Raw genomic sequence first — 26,271 nt, 5'->3', positions numbered from 1 at the left:
TTGATCTTTCGACATGCGCCCGATGTTGTGGTTCCCCCCCCCCCAGTCTCCTCATCGGCATTTTTCAGACTACCCCCAGAGGTACTTCTGGGCGAAAACAACGGCTTACCAGCGCTGTTCTTGCGCGTACTATGCCAGTCCACTATGCCATCGCAGTGATGCCAAATTCTACATGTGTCATTTCTTGATCAAACGTACAAGCTCCCAGTGATTGAAATAGAAAGGCGTGCCGTGTGTGGACAATGCTCAGCGCAACTGGTATGGCCTTCCAGCAAGCGCTTCGCCTTAACGACGTCCAGATGCACCACTGATGGAATACGATACGTGCGACCACAATCCTGGCCCGACTGTTCGGTGTAGTCGACCGCTGTCATGACGGAGATGTACTCGGGGCTCCATGTGGGCCAACGATTCGTCTCGCTGGAAGAGTTCAAGTCAGTTGTGCGAAGTATATCAGTCAGGCAGCATTGGGAACTTCGGGTGACCCGAAGCAACAAGAAAAGCGTTGTCATAGGGTGCCGATCGTCCGCCAATTGCTACTTCCGCGTTGTCTGCCGTGCAAACAAAAACGAGACTTACATAACGAGCCTTCAGGATAGCCATAGCTGTCGACGGCATGCAGCATCCCCAGGAACAACCCCAGCCCGGTCCGAGGCTTCGCATGTGCGGTTCTTACTAAACGAAATACCAAAGTTGTTTGACCTGAGTCACAAGATCAAAGGACAAGATGTTGTGGATGCGGTCAAGCGGTATCATGGATATGACATATCCATAAGACAAGCGCACCGAGCGCTCACCAAATTACAACCAAGGCTACCACATCACCAGAGCGAAGAACCAGGGGATCGCGCTTTGAACGGGAATAACCAGCCCGGTCCCCAGGCTCACGCCACGCCGTCGGTCAATGGCTCAGTTTACAGTACCATCTCCGAGCAAAGATGGATTCCCGACAATGTTCATCAGTCGGGATTCCTGGAAAAGCGACCTATCGAGCTGACAGATGACCCAAGTCATGAGTCTCCGCAACCAGCAGAGCTTGTTCGCGATGCTGTGCAGCCACAGATTCCATCACAACGTCCGCAGCCAGTGCATGGCTCATCCCAAGTACAACTTCCATCCGGGGCACAACCACAGGAGCAGATTACGCTCAATGACGAGTTGCGCACGACTGATGAGCAGCAGTCAGATTACATACTATCGGCACCTACAGTACTGTCTGCACCACAACCGGGGCCGTCTCAATCTCCACAACAGCCACGCAGTACTGGACATCCTTCTGCGCCACAGATGATCTTGACCAATTTCAAGATCGAGTTCACCTGTACTGCTTGTGGAGCTTTGAATCAAAGCTTTATCCCAAACCAGGGGAATATAACTGGTGGAGCGTACTTGCCTTCAAATAACGTAATCAATCATGGTCCTGTCGGCAGAACTACAAATTCTTCAATTCAGTCAGGTGCCAGCGGTGTTGAACGTGTGGCCCAGACTAATGAATATGTGGAAGCTCCTTCAGTCAACGCACGAGGCATACAGCCGCTATGGCAGCCAGGGAGTGTCGCGGTTTCAATTCCACCCACACATACGTGACCAGTCTAAAGAAATCTACCTGACTACCAAAAAAACAATAGTCCTTCTCCAAGACGATTCTCGGACCGTACCGCTCTCTGAGCGCCAACACTACAGCTCCTTGAATCTGGGCCTCAAGTTGACACACTGAACCTCGAATTCGTCAAGAACTTATGATCTCTGCCGGCCAGATCTAAACTAAGACAGAATCCAGGCATCGTGCTTACTGTTCCTCGATGGAAAAAGTAGGAGGAGTCATGAATGATTATGGAGATTCACAGGCCTCGGTCCTGTGGATACTCCGATGCAGTTACTCTGTTTCCATGACATGACTTTGTTGCGAGAAATCTCACAACTGTACTTAAAGGTGAGATAAGCCACCGTATATGTGCATCATCACAAAAATCCGCTTATATTTGCGACACCGGAAGTACACCCTTGACGGGAGAATTGGCTTGGTGCTCCACGTGACGTAAATAGATAAATGACCATCCGTGGTCGGAGAAGCTGAATAATATGTCCGAGCTGTCTAATTGCGACTGTGGATCAAACATACATGATACAACGTATCTCCATCTACTGAGCGATGCCAAGCAGGCCTTCTAAATGAGACGCCCTATATTCGATTCATTCAAGACCCAAATCACCGTGCGGAATTCGGCACTGGTTCCATCGGACGTCCGAAGGAACTAACGGCAAATGCCGACGACAAGTCTCCACATCCTCTTTCAGTCCGCACCAACTATCATTCATCCATGACGCGGATTTGGCCCGGTCTGCCAATCTCCAGTTGATATTACCTGAAAATGTCCTATTCTGACACCGACCATGACTCTGTCGGGAAAGAATCCGACATTGATGCAGGATAAAGGCCCCGTCTGCTTGAATTGGGCTGTGACTGTCATGAGAGGCCACTCTTGATCGACTATCCATTGGACAGTGCGATGAAAAAAAATTTCATCTTTGTACATGCCAACTCACTGTTGAAATGATATTATTGACGGTTGCTCTCTGTGCAAAGCGCCGAAATCGATGTACATATCTGTGTTTCGCCATCAAGTGATTGACCAAAATCCTGTTGCAAACTTGCGCTCGTTGGAAATCCTGTCTCAAGACGCAGCTTATGGTCTGGAGTACATTACCTAGGTTCAACTGTCAATAGCAGAAGGATTTCTCGATACCACAAGCTAGACCCCAGAGGCGCACAAACATGAATCGACAACAGGCGGCCGAAAAGGCCTTGCATGACCAGATGAACATTCTACCAATCGTACAGTTGTTGGTAGTCTTCTCTGGTCTTGCTGTATCTCTCCTTATCACGTTTGTGGATCAAAATGGCATCAGCGTTACACTTCCGACAATTGCCAAAGACCTCAATGCGGAAAATACCATTTCCTGGGCGGGTACCTCGTCGCTGATCGCAAACACCATGTTCAGTGTGCTTTACGGACGTCTCTCTGATATCTTTGGTCGGAAGATTGTTTACTTATCAGCACTCGCCCTGCTGTGCATCGCTGATTTGCTCTGTGGCCTCTCGCAAAATGCAGCAATGTTCTACGTCTTTCGAGGCCTTGCCGGTATTGCAGGAGGTGGCGTCGGTTCGCTGACTATGATTATCGTATCTGATATAGTGACCCTTGAAAACCGCGGAAAGTATCAAGGAATTCTAGGAGCATCGCTGGGACTGGGTAATGTGATCGGCCCGTTTATTGCGGCAGCTTTCATCATGAATTCCACCTGGCGAGGGTTCTTTTGGCTCATATCTCCGCTCGCAGCATGCTCCATGGTTGTTGGCTCTTTTCTGATCCCGAGTAACGCCTGTAAAGGTGGCGTGCGGGAGAACCTGAGCAAGATCGACTTCTACGGCATCATTGCCTCATCCATTGGGATCATCTTTTTGCTTATACCCATATCAGGTGGTGGCTCCTACTTTCAGTGGAATTCTGCAATGGTGATCAGTATGCTTGTTATTGGAGCATGCTCATTGGTTGCGTTCGTCTTCATCGAGTGGAAAGTGGCCTCCCTGCCAATGCTTCCAGGTGCGTTACAACTCGTGCCGTTTGTTAATTCAAGAGGAGCTGACCTGTGGGCAGTGGTATTCTTCAAGAACAAAGTTTTATGTGCTTTATTCTTACAGAGCTTTCTTCTTGGCGCTGTGTATCAATCGTACCTCTATTATCTGCCACTGTACTATCAAAACGCACGAGGGTGGTCTCCGATAGCTTCTGCCGCTATGACTGCTCCCATGGTCGGTTGCCAGGCTCTTGCGTCTATTGCATCTGGCCAATACATTTCTCGAACCAAACGGTACGGAGAGGTGATATGGGCTGGTTTCGGCCTCTGGACTCTGTGAGTTTTCCTCGAGATTAGAGATCTTTTCTAAGCGTGGATTCTAACCTGTCGGCTTGAATCATTTAGAGGTGCTGGTCTGATGCTGCTTTTCAACAACCACACTCATCGCGCAGTGATCGTTGTCATTGTCGCCATTACCGGTATCGGTATCGGATGGACCTTTCAGCCAACTCTGATCGCTTTTCAAGCCCACTGTACCAAGTCTCACCGAGCGGTAGTAATCTCGAATCGAAACTTCTTCCGTTGTCTCGGAGGTGCTTGTGGACTGGCCGTGTCCGCTGCTATCTTGCAAGCAACACTCCGATCAAACCTACCGAGTGGATACCAGAACCTGGCTCACTCGACGTACTCTCTTCCCTCGCCGTCGGATATATCCGCTTCGGATTGGTCTCAAATACTCGATGCCTATGCAAAGGCGTCAAGGGGCGTCTTCATTTTACAAGTGCCTCTGATTGGATTGTGTTTCGCAGCTTGTCTCTTCATCCGCGATCGGGGTCTCGAGCGGCCAAAGGAACCAGGGGAGGAGGAGGAAGAACGGAACGCTACACAACTGAAGTCAGACGAAGAAGTTCCTCCGACTCAGCCTTCTGAGAAGTCTAACAAGGGCCATAATCAGGAAGCGGACGGCAGCAGGAGTCAATAGGCCAACATGACTGTTATGGAGATACTCAAGACTTGCATCGTGCAGCGCAGTGATCTTCGGATGGCTTTTACCTCATCTTTAATAGCTTTAATAGTTCTTGATGGCAGCATGAGCGGCGTTTGTAGAAATCGACTGATTAGATACATTTTTAGGCGTTCATAGAAATTTGACGAGAATTATCTCTCATGATTTGCGATCACTGAGTATATTACACAATTAATAAGCATATCAACTATTGTCTTCATGCAACCATTTAACTCGGAGAATGGACCCTACCCCGAGCCGGTCCAGTTACCACGTCTTGGCATCGTCCAGGGTCTACTGATGACTTCGTCAACTTGGTGAGCATCCACTTGACATCAATCTGACACTAGTGGAGTTATTCAATCAGGAACAGAGAAGATGTCTATATGTATAATCTGTCAAGATGGATATTCCTGAGCAAGTGTCAAACTCAGAGGCGCGCCTCCCCTCAAAAGATCACAACCCCAGAAAGCGCGTAAGAACGTCATGTACGCGGTGCAAAACTAGGAAGCAAAAGGTCAGTCGTTGGCTACTAGGTTTGGTCTATCATCAGGCTGAGCGGTATAGTGCGATAATGATTATCCGGCCTGTTCCAACTGCCGCAAAGCTGGGGTTTCGTGCGATAAATTGACGTTTCTTCGACAGGAGAGTGGTCAATCGAATGAGTGAGCCATCTTGTTCCGATGAGCACCAGCTCTTCCTGACGATAATTTTTCGGAGCACTAATTTCAAAAAGCTATATCCGTGCGCTGGAAGAACGCATTGCTTATCTTGAATCCCAGCTGCAAGCGAGACCACAAAGCAACGATGCCAGCAGCAACGCCGGTCAACCAGTTGCAGCACTTTTGTCTCCTCAGAACCAAGATGCCGTCCCTGCGTCTGCTTCGAACTTGAGCCACAACACTGTGGGCGAGCTTGTTGGCTTCCTCGCGCTCAACTCCGCAGAAGCTCCCGCCTATGTAGGCTCAAGCTCCGGGCTCTCACTGGCCGCCAACCTCAGCGAAATGGTTCAGGCAACGGTGTGGAACCAAGTTCTCGCGCCATGTCATATCCACCAGGTCTCTTCACGCGGTAGTGGTGGGTCTACCGCTGGTCAGGTGGTCACTCCTACAGGTCTGCCTCCTCAACCGTCCAGCGGGAGTCAGAATGTCCCTGACTATCCACGACCGCGGCGCATGGAGGACCTGCTGGTCAAAAGTACCGAACCGCCGAACGATGAGATGGGAACGCGGATTTTACATGCGTACCTGACCAGACTGCATGTGCGCTATCCGTTCCTTGATCGTGCGGAGCTGTGGAGGCTCCATGGAGCTCGATGGCGGTTGGCCAAAGCCAAACGGGAAGAGCTCACCAAGGCAGAGAGATTCGGTCTGTTCAAGTTGTATCTGGTATATGCGATTGGAGCGACGACAATCCAGCTCAGCGAGAAATACACATACGTACCCCCAGAGGTGTGCCTACCGAAGCTTTCTTCTCTATCAGGTCTAAGAGCTCTGACCCCGTCTAGCGATACTACATCACTGCTTTACAGCAGGTCCCTTCTATGTGTGAAGTGCGATCTATCGAAAACATAGAGGCAATGACTCTTCTGGTGGTATATCACCTTCGCTCAGCATCGAGCCATGGCCTCTGGTACATAATCGGGCTCGCCATGCGCACTGCCATTGACATTGGCCTGCACAGGAAAGCGAACGAGATTAATCTGGATCCATGGACCGCGCAGATGCGGCGACGACTTTTCTGGACAATCTACTATCTCGAGAGGGTCATCTCAATGTCTCTTGGTCGCCCCTTTAGCATCGCAGACCGTCAAATTGACCTGCCATTGCCAGTGGATGTGGATGACGACGTCCAAGACCCCACTATACTGACCGCCCCGCCCCGGACCGACAGGATTACTTCCCTAACGTTCGCAATTTACTTGTTCGAGCTGCGTCGGATCGACTCGAGGATCCAGCACAAGATCTACCGCGCGGACAGGCCACTACACACGCTCCGCTCGAAGATGGACCGTCTCTTCATCGAGCTGGAAGAGTGGAAGAGATCTGCCTTGCAGCGTTTCAGCGGGTCGGATCTGGACTATCCCATGCTGCACTACAACCGTGCTCTTCGTCTCCTCATACAGCCATTCCTGCCCTCCCTGCCCCTCTCGGACCCCTACTACCACATCTGCCTTCGTGCAGCTGGCGATATCTGCCAGACCCACAAGCGGCTTCACCAGACGCTTGAGTACGGGCATTCCTTCCTCGCCGTCCAGACGGTCTTCATGGCCGGCATCACGCTGCTGTACGCCCTTTGGACGCACGCAGACCAAGTGTGGTCCGTGCAGATGAGCAACGACATCCGGGCCTGCTCGACCGTCCTCTTCGTCATGGGCGAACGAGCAACGTGGGTGAAGAAGTACCGCGACGCGTTCGAGATGCTCGTCAACGCCGCAATGGAAAAACTCGAGGGCAACAGCGAGGCGGCCAAGAAAGTCGGCATGGCGGAGCTGATGACCGCGCAACATGGTGGTTCGAATCCCAACCTCCAAGGTACCACGCCTGGCACGTTCAAGGAGTACGCGGCAACTGATCCTAACACAGCGGGGTCGACGAATCCGCCTGCTCATGATCATGGAGTGCGGATGGCATTCCAGCTTGCTCCGTGGATCGATCTTGAGGAGGATTGTCCGTTTTGGATGCCGGACTTTGAGACTCTTGAGGGGTTTTCGGGGAACCTCTGGGGAGGTGATACTATCGCGCCTTTTGATCCTCTTTAGCTTTCTTTTGGTAAAGAGCCCAGAGATATGTGACCGAAATCTGGAATTGCAAAAGCTTCCAGCTTAGAATCACTTTCACCAAGATACCGCCTACTGTGATCGCCGGTTGAAGACTACCTTGCTTTATAGAGGTTATTCCTAGAGTCATAACTACGGGCGTGTGCACTCATGAAGGCATGTTCTATTGGCTATGGTCATTACGGCATATACATTTCCAGATTACTTCAACAACTTCGGCAGCTCATCCACACTGACTTTACCATCGAGTATGCCTGTGTTGGTCAGCACCGACTTATCATCCAATATGCTATTGTGTGGAACTTACGATTGACGGCATTGAACAACGGAAAGTCGTCCAGCTTGCCATGCGTCGACAGAAAATCGCACACGGCGCGAGCAGTCGACGTCCCCTGCAACTTCTGCCCGTTCAGCTCCGACTGTTCGATCTCCTCGACGCTGATTCCCTTCTCAACGGAATGCTTCGCGGACCGGAAATTGCGACCAGCCGAGCACGAGGCGACCAGATCCGCCACGCCGGCGCTCTCCTCGGTAAAAGTCTTCTCGTTTACAGAGTCGGGGAACCAGAAACGCCCGAAGCGGATCATCTCCATCATCCCGATACGGATGATGGCCGCCTTGGAATTCTCGCCCCATCCCTTACCCGCGACGAAGCCGGCCGCCAGCGCGACGATGTTCTTCAGCGCGCCGCACAGTGCCACGCCCGCCACGTCCGCGACGACATGCACATGGAAGTACGGGCGCTCGAAGAGACGGCGGAGCAGCTTCTCGTCGACGCAGGGGTACTCGTCCGGCACGCGCTGCAGCTCCGCGGAGGTGGAGGAGATTTTGCGCTGGCGCTGCTTGTTGATGACGTGGCGGTTATCCGGGGAAAACTCGTCCTTGGCGTCGAGGTCCATGGGCGGCGGGTCGTAGCCGATTGTGGTCTCGCAGAACTCCTCGGCGGCGACCTCGGGGGCGATGTTGGCGCCGGACAACGACCCGCAGTAGATGCCCAGCTTCTCCATGATGAGCTCCGAGAAGAGCGTGACCCGCCCGTTCGCGACCTCGACGCCCTTGACGCATGAGACAGCCCGCGCGTACGGCAAGTGGTGGCCCTTCATCTGCTCGAGCGTCTTGTCGATGAACTGGTGCGGGAGGTTGAAGACGAGGATCGTGGCGTCCTTGACGGCAGCTCGCACGTCTGGGTTCGCGACGACATTGCTCGGCAGCGCGATGCCAGGGAGGTACTTGACGTTCTCGTGGACACGGTTTATGACGTCCGTCAACTTGTACTTCTGGTCGCCAAGGGCCTCGCGGTGCGGCGAGTCTTCAGGGATGGTCACCTCCTCTTCGAATACCCACATCTGCACCTCTTCTTCGAAGACATCGGGATGCTCGCGCGTGTTTTCGGCCAGGATTTTGGCGATCGTCGATCCCCTGTCATTATCAGCCACTGCATTATATATAATTTAGGAATCATAAATGAATCTACGGAGTAGAGAACTAATACCAATTTCCCGAACCGACCACCGTAATCTTGTGCTTTTTACCCGTCATTTTGTCTAGGAGGAATCTATACTGCTGTTGCAACCTAGAGAAAGCTATGTGGACGGCAGACCTGCCTTATATATACAGTTAACAAAATCATAACGTAACAATTGATGCAATCACCTTGCCGGTCACCTCGTCAGTGGCATCGCCAAAACAGGCTGTGTGAGGTTGTTGTCCGCTGCCGCCTGTTTGAGATCGACGTCATCAATACGTTTAGCACATTTGAACCTTTAGTTTTTGGTACATCAGATCAGATCTTACCAACCACTGGAAGTTGGATATACCAGTAGTTGGCCGTAAATTGAGAACATGCATTACTGTAGAGCCATGGATGGTGATATTATGATAGTGGTTGCTCACGACGTGTAACCAGCCAACCACCCCTGAGATGGAATAAGTAAATAACCGAATAAAGTAGCACCCGACACGAGTACTACTTAGTATTCTATAGTATAATCTAGTAAGAACAAAACCAGCAAAGCAGTCTGGGTATATATCTACATCACAACGACGGCGCAAACGTCTTCAGCCCCTCACTTATCCGCTTGATCTGCCCCGCATAGTACGACTAACAGAACCAACATTAGCATCATCAGAGCACCCAAACAGTTGGAAAAAGACTTACACTCTCCAACCCCGCCCCAACCGCCTTGATTGGCAGCAAACTCAGCAAAAACGGCGGCTTAACCTTGCTCAAGTACATCTCGGCCTCCTCGGCAGGCACGCTCTCGTCCAGCAGCCGGTGCGCGAACGCCGGTTCTACAGCTGCGGGCCGCCCCATGCCGATTAGATCGCATGCGTTCTCGCGCAGGGCGTGCTCTGCGCCGGCGCGGCTGCGGAATCCACCGGTCAGCATGAGGATGAGCGTCGGGAAGCGCTTGCGGGTTTCGCGGGCAAATTCGAGGAAGAAGGCTTCGCGCGCGAGCGTGCGTTGGCTTTTTTCGGGGTGGTTGGCTTGGGAGTCAGTGCTCATCATCTATTTTCTCAGTTAGGGTACGTCTCTTGCGGCACGTCTGAGGAGGTTAGTGGGACGTATTACTTACCTTTGGATCCTCGTATGATCCGCCGCTTACTTCGAGGAAGTCGATGCCTGCGTCGACGAGCAGGCCGATTTGGGTCATGGTGTCTTCGAAGGAGGCGGAGGAGTGGTCTGCGGAGTTGAACTTGATGCCGATGCAGAAGGTGGCGGGGACGACTTTGCGCGTTTCCGAGAGGATGTCGAGGACGAACTTGGCTCGCTTCTCGGCGGAGCCGCCGTATGCATCGGTTCGTAGGTTTGTCTGTTCGGTTAGTCGGACCCTGGCCCTGCCTCTAGAGGAGCAAGTATACCTTTGGATTCAAAAACTGGTCTGCTACAGTCAGTACAACACCTTACTACAGGACAGAAAGAACATACCAATCAGATACCCATGCGCGCCATGCAGCTCCACCCCCGAAAACCCCGCGTCGGCCATCAGCCGCGCGGTATCAACAAACTGCCTCGTCACAGTATCGATATCCTGCTGCGTCATCTCCCTCGGCGCAGGGAACGCCAGCCGGCTGATGATTCGATCCAGCAGCCCGTCCCCCATCTGCAGGGGGATCGCGCTCGGCGCAATCGTCGACGCAAAGATACCGCGTTTGCCTGCGATGCGGAACGACTGCCGGCCCGGATGGCAGATTTGCACGATGGAGGGGACGCCGTGCTGCTGGCTGGCCTCGGCGTATTTGGCCCATGTCTGGACGAGCTCCGGGTTGGAGTCTTTGCCTGTGTACTCGCCTGGCAGGGCGGGGTCTAAGGGACTGCCCAGGTGGTTGACGTCGACTTGGACGTTGCCTGTCCAGTAGTATTGACTTCTTAGCGTGTGTCCTGGTTGAAGTAAAGGGATTAACAGCAAATACCCGTGAGAACGGCACCCCATCCTCCTTTGCCCCATTGGTTATAGACTTCCATTAGTTTGGGTGTAGGGGTATGTTCTGAGCCGGCCATCAGCTCGGCCATTGCGGCCTGGAGTGGTCAGTCATGTTTGCGACCCTTATCATCAGAAACTTACCTTGACGAGGCGGTTAGGGAAGACCAGCCCGCATGGAAGCTTGACAGCATCAGCAAGAGACGAAGACATGATCATCGATCTGTATCAATTCGAGAAAAAGGAAATGAACCCATGGCCACGGAGGATTTTGCTTCTACTATATAGATCCGAAAGATGAACGGCTCGGCAACGGATAGAAGCATGGCCGAGGTCGAGATGAGTCCATTCCCAACCAGACAAAAGTTGCGAACGCAAAGTCGATAGGCACCAGCTAGTACGTAGCCACAGTACCTGGCCTTGGCTCTGCATCTTAATGCTTAAGGTTAATTATTCTATTTCCAAGCAAATTGTCCTGCGGATCGTCACGATGGACTGATTAGTGATGCTCGTTAATTCCACTCCGTACCCTTCGGGTTATAAATCTGTCCGAGTCTCCACTTCACATGATCCACTCTACCGAGATAAAGATGGCCGACCCAATTGTTACTTGTGGAAACTGTGTGGAGAGAATATTTCCTTCATCAATTTGAGGACCGTAGATTATGAGACCGACATAAAATATTGGATTTATCAACTTTTGACGTAGACGTCGGTACCGAAACCAATCCCAAACCCAACAAACATGGTCCAAAAAGCAAGTCATTATCAGCAATATGCAAAGGGTATACAGGAACACAGGGGCATCCTTCAATGCAAGAGTTGAACCAAAAAATCAAAGCGCTCCACAACCTGGGACGACCAGGAACGTAAATGAAAACCGGAACGAAAAAGTAGAACCGAAAAAGTCACGCAGAGACAATAGTAAATATCTCATGCCGGCTGACAAGAAATGAAGGAAAATGAAACTACAGCTTGGCATCCTTGCTCTGGTCCTCATAATAGCCATTCAAGGCAGGAGGGGCAGGCCCGAGATTCGAGAGGAGAGCGCCGACTTCCCTCTCCAAAGCCTGGACTTCGCTGTGAGCGTCGTACATGCGAGCCTTGATCCATGCATCGAGGTTCTCATCGTTCATGGTGCGCAGAGAAGTCTCACGGTCCACGCCGGCATCCTGTGCGGCGCGGATGACCTTGCGGGCCACGACGATGCTGACCTGACGGATGCGGGTCAAGTCGGGGTAGAGAAGACCGAGGTCGATCTCCTCGGCGGTCAGAGCTTGTGAGAGAGCTGCACCAGAGGCATAGATCATCTCATCGGTCACCTTGACCGCCTTGGAGAGGATAGTGCCCAGACCGATACCGGGGAAGACATACATGTTGTTGCCCTGGCCGGGGTAGTAGGTGCGGGTCTCTCCGGAGGAGTTCTTGAAGGAGAAAGGTTGGAAGGGGGAACCGGAGGCGAAGAGGGCACGGCCATCGGTGTGGGTGATGGCGCTTTCAAAGTCACATTCTGACTTGGAGGAAGGGTTGGACAGGGGGAAGATGATGGGGTGGGTGTTCCAGTCGGCCATCTTGCGCAGGATCTCCGGAGTGAAGACGCCGCCGAGGGTCGACAGACCCATGAGGATGGTCGGCTTCACATGATCGACCACCTCGTCGAGGGTCTTGAACTGTTGACCGTTGTTGTCTGTACGAGCAAAGTAGACCTTGTGATCGGCGAGCTTATCACCCCGGTCAGCGGTGACGAGACCCTTGGTGTCGACCAGGTAGAAGCAGGAGCGGGCCTCATCTTCCGTCATGCCCTCGCGCATGAAGAATGCAACAATCTGCTTGGCCACACCGACACCAGCGCTTCCAGCACCAAGGAAGACGGCGCGGTGCTCCTTGCAGGGAAGTCCTGAACGCTTCACAGCGTTGATGACACCGCCGAGGATGACAGCACCCGTACCCTGGATGTCATCGTTGAAGCATGTGTAGACATCACGATACCGCTCCAAAGCGGGGAAGGGATTCTTGAAGTCCTCAAACTGGATGACGATACTGTTTACCTCCGTTAGTGTCCGGTGTCATCGGAAAGAGTTGGGAGGTGGAGCCACATACCCAGGCCAGCGCTCGGTCAAAGCCGCCATCAACTCATCCATGAATTCCCGTTCCTCCTCGGGGGAGATCTTGTCACGGCGTGTACCCATGTACAGCGGATCTTCCCGGAGAGCCTTGTTGCTTGTCCCCAGATCCAGGGTCAAGGGCAGGGTGGCCTCGGGACGGATCCCCGCACATGCAGTATACAGCGCCAGCTTACCAATCGGAATGCCCATTCCGTTGATGCCAAGATCTCCCAGTCCGAGAATTCGGGACCCATCGGTGATGCACGTGATTTCAACATTTGGTTGCGGCCAGTTGGCGATGACAGCGGCCAGATTGCCGCGGTCCTCCCAGCTCAGATACATGCCTAGGCAGATGAACGTCGTTAGCGTGGATTCGATGCATTAGCAGGAAAATTGTGAAAATGTCTGGACTCACCTTCTGGCTGCTGGTAAATTTCCGACCATTTTTGGCATGCTTCTCCAACAACAGGTGTGTAAATCAAAGGTGTCAATTCCTGTCCACTTTAGTATTCATTCCGCTGTTTGCGGCTGGTTTCTGTTTCCCATACCTTGAGATGATCTGTGATCAAACGGTAAAAGAGGTGGACATTATTTTTGCGGAGGGTGCTGAGGTAGAGGAATTTATCAATGGCAGTCTGCTTGAGGGCCAATTGAGCGAGACCTAGATTCAAATTAGATCCCGCAGCAGACGCCAGAACGTTTGTGTTGTGTAGACATACACCGTGTCTTCTGAACTTCATATGACTCCGCGCGCGGGGGAGTCAGACCGTATGTGCGGAGATATTTGCGAATGTATGCAGGGTTGGCAGTATCGAAATTTGGGTCACTAGACATACAACAATGAGTCAATTAGCATCAGTTCCTTCCAGGTAGCTTGTACCGGATCGAAGACATACACGGGAGCAGCATGGTTCACGTATGGGGTCGGGGTCGCATGGACCGGCCGGTTCTGATGGGAGGGAAATCGAGCCATTGTGGAACGCTGAGACGACGTAAGACTGCTTCTATGGCGAGTAGCAATGGCGACGACAGAGGCAGAAGAGCGGAGAGGAGAAGATGAAAAATAAAATAAAGATGACTGAGACAAGATGGCCACAGGTGCCAGTCTGTTTTTATGTGTCCGCACTAGCATTGGAGACCCCTGAGGAGGCACCCAAAACATTCCGATGTCAAGACACAAGCACCCGTTGGTCGCAGTAGTACTCGGAGAAAAATACTTAGTAGGAAATCTCCAACGAGGAGGTTATGAGGGCTATGAAACAGAGCGCGAGCGGTGATTAGTTCGATGACTCCTTCACTCAGCAGTCGGGAATATTCGGGGACGAGGGAACCACTCAGGGAGGTCGGGATCGCAATGGTGGATATTCGGGGGGAAAGCGGTTTGCATGGCGGCGAACCGTTTCAATTGAATTCACAAGTGGGCATGAATGAGGATACGAAGCTTTTGGATGATTGGATTGGGTTGAATTGAATTGGATCGGGTTGGGGGTCACAGAAAATTGAACGGAAGTGGAGAACGGGAAGTGCCTCCGAATTGCGACAAATGCGGAGAAAGCAAAGAAACAACAAGAGGCCAATTAATAATGGGAATGAGCGTGATGATCAATGTTGAATCGTTGAAGGGATACATCGCATTACAGAGTTTGCTTTTGTTGTACAGAGTTTACATGTAAAGCGCTACATATGACTCAATGTACGAAGTAGACTTGGGTACATGGGCTAGTTTTGACATGCAAGGCTGACGGTGTATTTTTACAACGTTGAGAGTGAAAACTGATTGTTGGAACTAAGAGACTGATACACTCGCTGGTTCCGATGTACGTAGTCAGGAGGATCAGATTCATGAATCATCCCGTTTTTTAGATAGTCAAGCATAAGCGAAATATTTCATGAGGGGATTCGTGGGACTTCTCCGCATAAACAAGTCGAGGTTTACAACCAGCTACCAACATCACTCTTTGCTACGATATAAATCAAGTAGAATAATGACTCGGGTTTGAATTTATTAGTCTCAAATATTATCATAACCCTAGAGTACATTAGCATTTTTGCTAGGGTAGACATACTCATGCTGGAGGTATCCGAAACATCGGTATCCGACAAGGCATGCCGATATACAAGGCAGTGGAGCATTTTCTGCAACGGATGCGCCATTTTTCCTCGCGCGAGTACTCAAACTACAGTGTACACATGAGTCTAAGTTGGGCAACTGTCCACTGGACCCGACTCGACCATAGGGTCTGGTGGATCCCAAAGCTCATGTGGCATCAATTATTAGCCTAATAGCAGAGCTGTCCGCCTAACTGCCTGAGGAAAGCTTCTGGACTTTTTTCTTGCTGCTTGCCTCCCTAGGCAACTCCCCGCAGTCGACGCGGCACCGGGCACGGAGGACGGCCGAGCTCGCTCGCTTTAGTCATCAAGGGGTCTAGATTTAGTAATTCGTCCTTTTTCAGTAGTTCTATTCCTCGGATTGAATACGTGAAAAGCAACATGAGGATGACCTGTTATGTTGCGCAGATCCAGAGACTTTGCTCCTGCATGACTGAATAGCGGCGATTGCCATCAACTCTGTGGTTGTGCAACTCAGACATCCTGAAAATTAAGGAGTGCTGCCTTCCATGAGCGATTTTTCGTTGCTGACCCCAACTCCATTCCGATGGACGCGACCAGGTATTACCCCAAGGGGAATAGTGTCGCCCACCGACCGGGGCCGGCCGATGGGGCGACCGGAAGAAGCCACAGTCCTACAGGAAATCATTGGCCAGCCCAGGGTGACCCCAACGGAAAGGTTCCTGACTACTTACAGCTGCTACAGACAAAAACAAGCTTGGCTCCTATTACTAAGACAGACTACTGAGCCAGATTTAGAACCTCGTGGCTGTGCTTTGTTTACTTGAGCTCACCAGCCACAAGACTATACGGTACTTTTGTACTCTATGTAATGGTTGTATATGAACCTTTCATCACTGGAGATGATCGAATGTGTCTCAAATGCATACACTGAGTTAAAGATGGATATGAGACACCTCTGTCATTCCATGAGCGATTTAAGTGACAGAAAATCGCTCATTACTCCTTGCAGAAAGATGATAGATCAACGATTTCAAAATCCGACGCAGAGGGAGGAGGAATGCTCCACAAGGATATCCCCAGATTTGCTGGCATGAATCATAAAGCTTGATCATCCAGCATTGTGATGATCATTACTCCATCTGCCTTTGGAGTTTTGCCAGCAACTACGGAAGTCCTTACAGGGACTCCGTGAGACGTACGGATATTGTGATCATATATACATCGTACACCAGAGACCGTTGAATTCCCCCTCAGCACGGTTGAGATTGAAATCCCAACAACTGATGCCAGCCACCTGACTCGTTACGTACTACAAGGCTGAAGTTACACTCCCGTCAGTAACACAACTTTTAACAATATGTGCGTCATCACCATGCGGAGTACGGAGAGACTCGGATTGAGCTCTGGTGTATCTAGTATGCAAATATGGTACGAATTACGGAGCAATCTATTCTGAGCAATTGCAAGGCCTGGCTACGAAAGAAGGTTACCCCAGACTTAACCGTCAAAGTCTCGGTGGCTAGGTGTGGAGACCCAAAACACCCTCTTTCCCCCTGACTATGTTATGCCTACTGAGGTGCTGATGATTTTTTCGCACGAAGTAATGTCACGTATACAATGGGGAGGGGGTTATTCTACCAGTCTCTTGCCCATCTATATACTCCTATAGCAATTCATACGCCATGATTCTGGCTCAGGAATTGAGCATTCTGTGTTATAGATCTTGCTAACGTGCTCTTGGAAACTCGTTGGATCATTAGCTTCGTTTTCTCTCATAGAATGGATTCGAAGTCATCTAATGAACAATGTGGAAGCCAACAATTGAGCGTGAGATCTGAGGTCGCTCCTGAACCAACATTAGAATCATGGCCCGAGGGCCTGTCCGCCTCGATCTGGCTTGGTTCGATGAAATGCCGTAGGTACAGTAAGTAGAGAGGACGGAGAACTCTCCACAGAAAAAGAATCTCCGCATTGTTCTAGACCAACGATAAGTTATCGATAAGCGCTGCTGTCAGATAAGGACGTCCCTCCAACTCGCAACCCGTATGGACCCATGTGGTTGGAAATGAACTACTTTCTAGATAGATGCCACCGCGAGTCGCTCTTGTTTTAATAAGGCAGAAGATAAATGTATAGTTTGTATCAGCAAATATGAGGTCCTTTTATCCCGATTGTGTATGATGACTCTATAAACATGTGATAAGATCACCTGACTGCGATAAGACGCCAAGGTGGGAGTGACGCAATAGTGAGAGGAGCTGTCCATGCTTGACAGCAGATCAGGAAAAGCTACTCGATGATGCACATCTTACCACCTTGGCCTGTCTCGTCCTAGCAGAGCTGCTGGAACATCTTCCTTCATCTCAGTTCATCTCCGGAACAGTTCTTTCAATCAATTCAGCTTCAACAAGGCACTCACTTCCCGCCCGGCGACTCTTATCCCTAGCTCCAAGTTTACACAAAGTACCGAGCTGTGGGGTCCACAGTACCACAACACCGTCATCATGCCTGGAGGAGAAACGGAGCCACTCCTGCCTCGCTACGAGGATGATACCTCACGCCAGCGTCGTCTGCATCAGAAATTGCATAGCTATCAGATGCTCCGTGCCCTTTCCGAGGGTTACATGCCATCCACCGATCAGACGATCGCCAACCTACGTACGCTTCTAGCTTCGGATATTCTCAACCCTCGCAACCAAGACATTGGCTCTGTCGGCCGCCAGCTAGCCCGGGACTGCCGCCTTTGGATTGAAATATTCATTGAATTCCTGCGGGAAAAGAACGGCGATGACCAGCTGCAGGAATTCTTGTGGCATCTCTCCAGGTCCAGAGCATCGATAGATACGTCTGAGGTTACTCGTCGTGCTTCTCAGGTCAAAGCTCGGCAGAACACCAAAGCAGGTATGACTCTTGTCAATCTCATCCGAGGGCATTGTGCTAATAACGTTGAACAGCCTATGAAAGTCTCCGCACCGTGGGCAGCCTGCTCCTCACCAATGCCGACTTTCGTCTCTTTGTCGAGGATCTCACTACCGTTGGCAGGGAGATCTTCTCCGACACAGCTCTCGCTCTGTCTGATACCTCAAAACAGGTTGGAGAGAAGCTCAAGCCGTCCGAAGAGGAACGGGGTGCAGTTAAAGGCGCGGGTGCGGACGACGGTAGAGCCGTGTCGGGTGAGGAACTCCGCAAGGAAGTCACCCAAGTCGCAGAGGTTGCGGGGCATGGGCTGAAAGACACTGGTCGAGAAGCCATTGACAGTGCGAAGGAGCATCTTTCGGGACAAGAGCGAGACACGCTGCTGCATCGGCTCAAGCAGGCCGTTATTAAGCTGCGAGAGCGATCGGATTATTCTGACTCGGTGGCCACTCTGTCACAGATGGTGCAGCGATATGCGCAGCTGTACGCCAACGCTGCCTCAGAGGTCGTCTCCACGGCCGAGGAAGAGGTCGATGTCAACGAAGATCTCAAGCAGGCAATGGAGCAGTTTTGGAAGCTGCTTCAGTCCTATGGAGATGCCGAAGAGTGGAAGAGCCTGGAGGAAAGATTCAAAGATGTCATCAAGCACACCAATAAAGACCCAGAGTTCGAGAAGTTCATGTCGGAGATTGGAGCCGCGCTCCAGGAAATGCTAACGGACCCCAAGTTCTTTGACAAGGCTCCTCAGAAGGTAGACGAGCTGAAGGAGAAGTCGAAGAATGTCGGCACCGAAACTACCCTGCGTCGAGACGTGGATGCCTTCCTAGCTCAGGCGAAGCGCACGTTGCGGACTGTACCTGAGGATACTCAGGTTTCGAAACTTGTTGACGTGACTCGCAAGATCTACAGGGATGCATGGAATGGCTACCAAGACCGAAAAAGCCAGCTGCCATCAGACATGGCAGAAATCTTCTTGCCTATTATCATTCGCAGTATCCAATATATCCCAATCCCGCGGCTGGAGATATCCGCGCCAGAAATGGATCTGTTGATTGAGAACCTGATCCTTGAACCCGGTCACACGGTCAATTTCTCATCGTTTCTGCCCTACCGCATGCACCTCACCACGCGCAACGACATTGACGTTCTGAAGAAGCATTCAAAGCGAACGTCGACTGACCTCAAAACCACATTTACTGCAACGGTCTTCGGCCTCAACATCAGTGCCACCGAGTTTGGCTACTGGATGCGCACTCATGCATGGCCGTTGTTCCGCATCAAAGACGAAGGCATTGCCAGCTTCTATCTCGACAGACGGGGCATCGACATCTCGCTCGATGTGGAAGTGGGTCGGGAACGCCTGGAGCAGATCTTTACCCTGCGCGGTGTGCGGGTTCGCATCCACAAACTCGACTACAAAATACACAAGAGCAAATGGAAATTCCTCCTGTGGGTGACCAAGCCCTTCTTGAAGCATCTTGTGCGCCGCGTGTTGGAGAAGAAGATCGCCGAGTCCATCGTCCAGGCGGCCTTTGCACTCAACCGGGAGCTGGTATTCGCCCGAGAACGACTTCGGGCCGCTCGCATTGCCAATCCGCAAGACCTGGCAACCTTTGTCCGGGCCGTACTGGCCCGGTTGAGGCTGCCAGAGACGGACGTCGAAACCCGGGTCGGCTTTGAGGCCCCAAAGAGCGGTGTCTTCAAGGACGTTTATGCGCCTGGAAGTATTGTCAAAGTGTGGCACGAGGAGGGATTACGGGCTCAAGAGGCCATTGAGGAGGGAGATCAGAGCCAGGGTCTTGGACGGACGTGGCGGAACGAGATCTTCGATGTTGTTGGTCGGTCTTGGGGAAGTACTTAGTGTTAATTTGAGTGTCTCACTGTGGGATGAGTTTATGAGTGATTGTGCTATTCTTTGTTCAAATGTTCATTTGATGCGACGTTCCGACCGCCTCTGTACGACTCTATACTTTTAACCTAGCTAATGTAGCTGATCACTTTGTTCGTTAATCAACATCTGACAATCTAGTCTAAACCATACCTCAAACCAAGGAAAATGCTCACCACGTGACCGGACAAACCATTTTCCTCCACGTTGCGGCCACCTAATCAAAAGCTACTACTTCTCTATCAACACGGACTTTATCAGTAGTGGCCGGCCAAACACCGCGCAATCAGTCCAGGGCAAGCGCAAAACAATCACCGCCAGTACCAACTCCATCTTGAGTTCTTTGCTGATCTCGAGACTTCCTCAGCCTTCAGGACCATTGCCTTAAACAACGAGATTACAGACAGTCGAGTCTTACTTTACAAGCATAGTTTAAAGATACAATACCGATACATCACCTTGGCATTGACCATTGAGACATCGTTGACCAATTGCTACGTGTAAGCGCAGCTGTGATGCAGCTTGCCTACCAATCATCACAATGCGTCTAATTACAATTCTGCTCGCGATCGCACTTTGTCTGGTCCTGGCGTTGGCCAAGGAAGACTACTACAAGATCCTGGGGCTGGACCGCTCCGCCTCGGAGCGGGATATCAAGCGCGCGTACCGGACGCTGAGCAAGAAGTTCCATCCGGATAAGAATCCGTAAGTCTTTACCGCTCCAAGGCTCTAGCGAGAGAGAAGAATGGAGGCTGACACTAAGTACGACGGCAGAGGCGACGAGACGGCGCGGGAGAAATTCGTCGAAATCGCAGACGCGTACGATGTCCTCTCTACACCTGCCACGCGGAAAATCTACGATCAATACGGACACGAGGGAATCGAGCAGCACCGGCAGGGCGGGACGGCGGGACGCCCCGCGAACGACCCCTTTGATCTGTTCTCGCGGTTTTTCGGCGGCGGAGGACACTTCGGGCATGCGCCGGGCCACCGGCGCGGACCGGACATGGAGATGCGGGTGGGGCTGCCGCTGCGGGATTTCTACACGGGCCGGGAGATCCGGTTTGGGATTGAGAAGCAGCAGATCTGCGATGCGTGCGAAGGGACGGGGTCGGCGGACCGGCAGGTGGTGACGTGCCCCAAGTGCAGTGGGCGCGGGCGGGTGATCCAGAAGCACATGCTTGCGCCGGGGATGTACCAGCAGGTGCAGATGCCGTGCGACGCGTGCCATGGCCAGGGCAAGACGATCAAGAAGCCGTGTCCCGTGTGTGCGGGGCAGCGGGTTGTGCGGCGCGAGGTGGAGACGGTTGCGACGGTGGAACCGGGCATGGATAAGGGGACGCGGCTGGTGTTTGAGAACGAGGGCGACGAGAGCCCTGACTGGGTGGCGGGCGATCTGATCCTGGTGCTGGAGGAGAAGGAGCCTGAGTTGGCGGCCGAGGAGGCGCGCCGCACCGACGGCACGTTCTTCCGGCGCAAGGGCAGGCACCTGTTCTGGAGGGAGGTGCTCTCGCTGCGGGAGGCGTGGATGGGCGATTGGACGCGCAACATCACGCATCTGGATGGGCATGTCGTGCAGCTGAGCCGCAAGCGCGGCGAGGTCGTCCAGCCGCTTTCCGTCGAGACGGTCAAGGGCGAGGGCATGCCCTTTTACTCCGAGGGTCATTTGCACGAGCACCACGACCACGATTCGGAGCCGGGTGATCTCTACGTCGAGTACACTGTCGTCCTCCCGGACCAGATGGAGAGCGGGATGGAGAAGGATTTCTGGGCCATGTGGGAGAAATGGCGCAAGAAGCACGGGGTCGATCTCGGCAAGGACAGTGGCCGGCCTATGCCTTCAGAGGGCAAAGATGAATTATAATCGTCTTCATTTCTTTACATCTCTGATAGACTAGACGGGAATGATAAAAGCCTCCAAACAGCCGACCCATAGAGAGTATTTAATGTTTGTGTAACCCAAAAACACAGTCCCTAGGGTCCCCGTCGTCGCGCCAGCTCCGTCCTAACGATCTTCGGCGACGAGCCTATAAAACGAGACAAAGCAGCTCCAGACCTATGGCTGTCAACTAGCCAGTATCCTCACCAGCACTTACAATCCAAAAAGCCTCCCACCGCGACGAAACCCCTCATGCTCCCTCTGCTACTGCAAGGACAGCCCTTGAACCGCCTATCCATCGCTCTCTTCAACCACTCCCTCCCACTAACCTTGAAGGATTCCCTATCAAATACCCCGCCCCACCCAGCGTCCCGATACAGCTTCTGCAGGGCTCTCCAATACTCCGTAATTCAATCTCTATCGGACATGGTCTCTTGATTCTAGTTCGTCCCTGGGCTGCTGGATGGCTGTCTTTTCATCCGTTGGTAACCATATTCGTCCAGAGAAGATGTTTTGAAAGATGAAGTGGTGCTCTTCAATCTGTCGCTTGAGGGCAGCAGCCGAATCATTAGGGTTATGGAATGACATATCCAAGAGTATAGAAGCGGTACAGGACCTCTGATCAAGATAGTTCAGTATCGAGCTCACACCACTCGATGATGGTTTCTGCGGCTGTTACTCTACTTCTCTCATTTAAGCGAGAACAGCGGACAGACCTTAGTGGTGAGACTCGGCAGGTATCCAGGCAAAAGCTTTGATCGGATTGAATTGCTGGTCCAGACAACGCTCAATCCAGCTAATCTGTCATTGTTGTCCTTTATAAGTCCGAGATATTCAGGCTTTTAATCACTGCTGATCCGGACCATCGTGCGAGATACCTTGGAAACTAAACTATGCCAAGTGTACGATTTTAAGGGTCTGATCTATGTTGGCTGAGATGGAATAAAGTTGGTCTAATGCATAAATACCTCAACCTCATGTTGTAACAAGACATGTCACATCTACATGCCTGTTACGGACAATGTTAGCTAGCTGAAGTAATACTCCTCTTACAGCTAGAAAGACCCACATGTCGAGCAGCTGCAGAACACTGGTTGCCTTATTACCTCATATTGTGCATTATGATGTATCATGTATCCTACTATGTACCCCATGCCGTTGTATATTGTTCATGACTAGCGGGGACATTGTTCCATGGCCTTGTGGGAATATTAAAAGTGCTGATTTACTTGCTATAGGGATCAGCAACTAGCTCCTGCAGCTGTGCCTTGATAATCGCAAATAGGATTTGTCCCAGACAAAGCTTAACTTTACTTGTGTCATGCGGGCCCGGCTCAATTCAGGCTAGCAGTGTAATGGCTCGAGCTATTGAAGACTGGGATCAGTAGGATGTAGGATGACATGGCATTGTTGACTGAACCTTAGCAGCAAGCCTCTGATCGTTCAAGGATTTCTTTGCATTGTTAGCCATGAGAAGACTACACTCTCTGTGCGGTTGATGAGGGACTGGTCCATTTGAACTGTCTTGGTAGATAGCTTCAATTTTATATTGCGTCAAGGGACGGCTGCAAATTCGAAAACATCACTCAATTGGTTCTGCCACATAACTTAAAAGAGAATGGCATGCAATTCAAGTCACTTTGTCGCAAGGCAGCCATGCACGAATAACGGAGTATAGCTGCTGTAGAGAGCAAAAGAGTCAGAAATCTGCTTGTATTGAACCCATTCATCACAGATTTAATGCAAGCCACAGCACCATGCTTTCTTTTTCCCTTGACACCCAGTGACCACAGCAGCTGGTTACAATCACTGATTAAGAAACCTCATTACAAATCTAGCTGCTGAGAAGAGAAGCCATCCCCAGTTGCACAGCAAGATCCAGGCCTGGCCTTCCCTATGCAGGTCTAGACTACAACACAGAAACAGCCAGCCAGTGATGTTGGCGCTATTCAGACTTTGGGGAATCTGTCCAAGAATCAAAAAGACTCCCTATATATTGCGTTCTGGTGGCTTGTTACTCAGTGAGTATAGTTCAACTTGGGTTCTTCCTACATCCAGCTGACATTCTGGCACGAACTCAATCATACCCTCTGAGGATGATGCAGAGCTGTGGAAAGTAGAAGCGAGAGGCTAGGAAATGTTCTACAGCTTATGTGCTTCCTCGCTGGAGTGCATTGGTCAAACCTTGCTCTGTACCTCAGCAAAGCCGATAGTTGAGCACAGTTATACAGTGACTGGAAAGGCTATATAAGGCATCAAGAGAACCTTGCTTGGGGTTCAGCAGGTCAAGCAGACCAGGAAGCAGCTCTTATCATCCCTCACAGTCAAGAATTCTTGCTTTGATAGTTTCAGTTCATCTATTTCTACATACTTTTGTAGAGACCGCATACAACTCAACCATGGCCTACTACACCTATCTCTCCTTGAAGATACCGGGTAATGGAAACGACGACGACTTTAACTGGCTTGTCACCTCCACCGATCGAAACACTGCCGATACATTCTTCCGTATCCTATTGGAGAACAAGGAGCTCAAACTAGGCAGCACAAAAGCGAAGGTCATCAAAATCCATGAACTGACCAGGCAGTCTTCTCGACTTTGGTCAATCAACTGCGACGACGGAGACGTCGGCGCGACGCTGCATTTTGCTCTTTCAGGCAAGAATGATTCCGCCAACACTGCTGAAGGCACTGTCCTCCATGATTTGATTGGCAAGATCAAAATCTACTGGATGGGCGGCCGCGCAGGGCTTCAGTGGAGAGTCATCGCTCAGCAGACTGCTGTCAACGTGGACGATGACTGGCTGTCCGGATACAGTTTCTTCATACGCCGACGGGGCTATTCGAACTCCTACTGGTATCACGACGGAAACGGAACACGGCTTTCCAACGATAAGCGAACTCGGTTTGTTGTCTCTATTACAGGGGCTCAAGTCATGGCAGCCAAGATCCCTCTCATCGCCAGCGACAGGATAGTCATTAGTACAATTGGTCCTGGTGGTGAATTGCAGCCGACCAAGTTCCGGAAAAGCGGTTCTGGGACAGACCAAAGCACGTTCTCGTTTGGCGATTTCTTGACAAGCTTCAATGTTGACGGCGGCGATAACAACAGGATCGTCATTTCGGAACCAGGTCGCGGGGATAGTTTTGAGCTCTGTGAGGGAATCCCCTGTTATTTCTAAGCGGCGACTCTGCGGAGCTTGGCTTGGTTCAGCCGTAAATGATCATTCGGGGCCTGGTATATATCATTTGCACTGTGTCCGTTCCTTGTTGATGTGAATAAGCAAGCACACGTTTGAATTCATTACCGTTTGGATTCTCTGGCTTTAAGGAGTATATCCATAATAAATCTTGTCCTAGGGCGTAGAATTAGTGAAACGTTTGTCCACCTTATAATCAATAATCCTGACTCTCAATACGCTTAAGCGGTGATGTATTAAAGACCAGAGAAAGTCGTGGCCGACACTGGCTATTGTTATACACTAGAGCATTCGACGTCTATACCCGAATAGGAACAGTCAACCCGACTGGTCCAGAATCACATGGCAGTTTGCACAGTTTGCACCACACCAGCAGCAGAACCACACACCGCCTTTCATCCATAGAATTTTTATCCTCACCACGACAAAAGAAGCCATCTATCAAATCGCAATCGGCAGTTCACTCCCTTTTGTCAAAGGAACAACTAGCATATAATCGTCAAAATGGTCCGCCAACTCAAATACCACGAGAAAAAGTCCGCTCCCCATCCGTCCCTGTCTCACAACAAACGACCGGCAACAACTAACAAACCTATAGACTCCTCCGAAAGGTCGACTTCATAAACTACAAATCCGACGGCGGGCACCGCGAACACCAAATCCGGCAACGTTATCACCTCCAAAACGACACAGACTACAAATCCTACAATGCGCTGGCCGGCTCCCTCCGCCAACTCGCCCACAAGCTCTCCCAGCTCGACCCGGACTCGGACCCGCTGCGCAAGAAGCTCGAGGCTGAGGTTCTGGATAAACTGTGGCGGATGGGATTGCTGAAGCAGTCGCGCGAGCAGGGGGCGGGGTTGTCAAGGGTGGAGCGCGAGGTGACGGTTTCGGCGTTCTGTAGGAGGAGGTTAGCTGTTGTAATGGTTAGGACGGGAATGGTGGAGACTATTAAGGCTGTATGTCTTCCTTTTCTTCCTTGCGGACTGAAAAAAGAAAAGTAGGTGCTGACTTGACAGGCTGTGACGTATATCGAGCAGGGACATGTGCGCTGTGGACCGGAGGTCGTCACGGACCCGGCGTATCTGGTTACGCGCAATATGGAGGATCATATCACCTGGGTGGATAGCAGCAAGATCAAGCGCAATATCATGCGCTACAGGGATAACCTGGATGATTTTGAGCTGTTGTAGTTGCTTGGCCGACTGCGGACTGGGCGGACTAGGCTGACTGGGGGATGGCTATACGCTTCTATCGATACCCATATATTGCATTGCATGGCGTTGGGTGTTACGTACATTACTGGAGATCTAGAAAAGTGCACATTCATCAAAATCATTTCGAAATATATGATATGCTTGATATGCTAAGACTAGGATAAAAGAAATGGCCATGGTGGTAGGGTATCACAATCTCAAGTCTAC

The 26,271-nt window shown here is 51.2% G+C and overlaps 10 protein-coding genes across 10 annotated transcripts; 7 read left to right on the top strand and 3 right to left on the bottom strand.

Moving 5' to 3' along the window:
• Positions 1-372: 372 nt before the first annotated feature.
• Positions 373-1,587, top strand: ALT_4195 (uncharacterized protein; the record flags this gene model as incomplete). Its single annotated transcript, XM_033558195.2, has 1 exon — positions 373-1,587. One exon carries the CDS (start codon positions 373-375, stop codon positions 1,585-1,587), a length of 1,215 nt encoding a protein of 404 aa, XP_033414086.1.
• A 1,189-nt stretch (positions 1,588-2,776) lies between these two features.
• Positions 2,777-4,561, top strand: ALT_4194 (putative MFS transporter; the record flags this gene model as incomplete). The annotated part of the gene is made up of 3 exons (XM_033558196.2): positions 2,777-3,605; positions 3,660-3,915; positions 3,985-4,561. The coding sequence occupies 3 exons, from the start codon at positions 2,777-2,779 to the stop codon at positions 4,559-4,561; spliced, it is 1,662 nt and encodes a 553-aa protein (XP_033414087.2).
• Positions 4,562-4,988: 427 nt separating this feature from the next.
• On the top strand, positions 4,989-7,346 carry ALT_4193 (putative C6 transcription factor; the record flags this gene model as incomplete). Its single annotated transcript, XM_089599693.1, has 4 exons — positions 4,989-5,060; positions 5,153-5,250; positions 5,322-6,036; positions 6,093-7,346. The coding sequence occupies 4 exons, from the start codon at positions 4,989-4,991 to the stop codon at positions 7,344-7,346; spliced, it is 2,139 nt and encodes a 712-aa protein (XP_089456031.1).
• A 219-nt stretch (positions 7,347-7,565) lies between these two features.
• ALT_4192 (glycerol-3-phosphate dehydrogenase family protein) lies at positions 7,566-8,903 on the bottom strand (the record flags this gene model as incomplete). Its single annotated transcript, XM_033558198.2, has 3 exons — positions 7,566-7,618; positions 7,672-8,783; positions 8,857-8,903. The coding sequence occupies 3 exons, from the start codon at positions 8,901-8,903 to the stop codon at positions 7,566-7,568; spliced, it is 1,212 nt and encodes a 403-aa protein (XP_033414089.2).
• Positions 8,904-9,399: 496 nt separating this feature from the next.
• On the bottom strand, positions 9,400-11,005 carry ALT_4191 (NADH:flavin oxidoreductase/NADH oxidase family protein; the record flags this gene model as incomplete). Its single annotated transcript, XM_033558200.2, has 7 exons — positions 9,400-9,465; positions 9,523-9,873; positions 9,941-10,177; positions 10,227-10,246; positions 10,294-10,713; positions 10,779-10,884; positions 10,931-11,005. The coding sequence occupies 7 exons, from the start codon at positions 11,003-11,005 to the stop codon at positions 9,400-9,402; spliced, it is 1,275 nt and encodes a 424-aa protein (XP_033414091.2).
• A 749-nt stretch (positions 11,006-11,754) lies between these two features.
• ALT_4190 (NAD-dependent malic enzyme) lies at positions 11,755-13,864 on the bottom strand (the record flags this gene model as incomplete). The annotated part of the gene is made up of 6 exons (XM_033558201.2): positions 11,755-12,826; positions 12,887-13,235; positions 13,307-13,385; positions 13,440-13,552; positions 13,611-13,717; positions 13,788-13,864. The coding sequence occupies 6 exons, from the start codon at positions 13,862-13,864 to the stop codon at positions 11,755-11,757; spliced, it is 1,797 nt and encodes a 598-aa protein (XP_033414092.2).
• A 3,604-nt stretch (positions 13,865-17,468) lies between these two features.
• Positions 17,469-19,741, top strand: ALT_4189 (uncharacterized protein; the record flags this gene model as incomplete). The annotated part of the gene is made up of 2 exons (XM_033558202.2): positions 17,469-17,865; positions 17,919-19,741. 2 exons carry the CDS (start codon positions 17,469-17,471, stop codon positions 19,739-19,741), a joined length of 2,220 nt encoding a protein of 739 aa, XP_033414093.2.
• A 568-nt stretch (positions 19,742-20,309) lies between these two features.
• On the top strand, positions 20,310-21,632 carry ALT_4188 (dnaJ-related protein spj1; the record flags this gene model as incomplete). Its single annotated transcript, XM_033558203.2, has 2 exons — positions 20,310-20,473; positions 20,543-21,632. 2 exons carry the CDS (start codon positions 20,310-20,312, stop codon positions 21,630-21,632), a joined length of 1,254 nt encoding a protein of 417 aa, XP_033414094.1.
• Positions 21,633-24,046: 2,414 nt separating this feature from the next.
• On the top strand, positions 24,047-24,829 carry ALT_4187 (uncharacterized protein; the record flags this gene model as incomplete). The annotated part of the gene is made up of 1 exon (XM_033558204.2): positions 24,047-24,829. The coding sequence occupies one exon, from the start codon at positions 24,047-24,049 to the stop codon at positions 24,827-24,829; it is 783 nt and encodes a 260-aa protein (XP_033414095.2).
• Positions 24,830-25,351: 522 nt separating this feature from the next.
• Positions 25,352-26,040, top strand: ALT_4186 (snoRNA-binding rRNA-processing protein IMP3; the record flags this gene model as incomplete). Its single annotated transcript, XM_033558205.2, has 3 exons — positions 25,352-25,383; positions 25,446-25,806; positions 25,867-26,040. The coding sequence occupies 3 exons, from the start codon at positions 25,352-25,354 to the stop codon at positions 26,038-26,040; spliced, it is 567 nt and encodes a 188-aa protein (XP_033414096.1).
• Positions 26,041-26,271: the final 231 nt, after the last annotated feature.

This window comes from Aspergillus lentulus (assembly GCF_001445615.1).
Source record: "Aspergillus lentulus DNA, contig: Alt08, strain: IFM 54703, whole genome shotgun sequence".
NCBI classification, from domain to species: domain Eukaryota; kingdom Fungi; phylum Ascomycota; class Eurotiomycetes; order Eurotiales; family Aspergillaceae; genus Aspergillus; species Aspergillus lentulus.
This window is presented reverse-complemented; position numbering and strand designations above follow the sequence as displayed.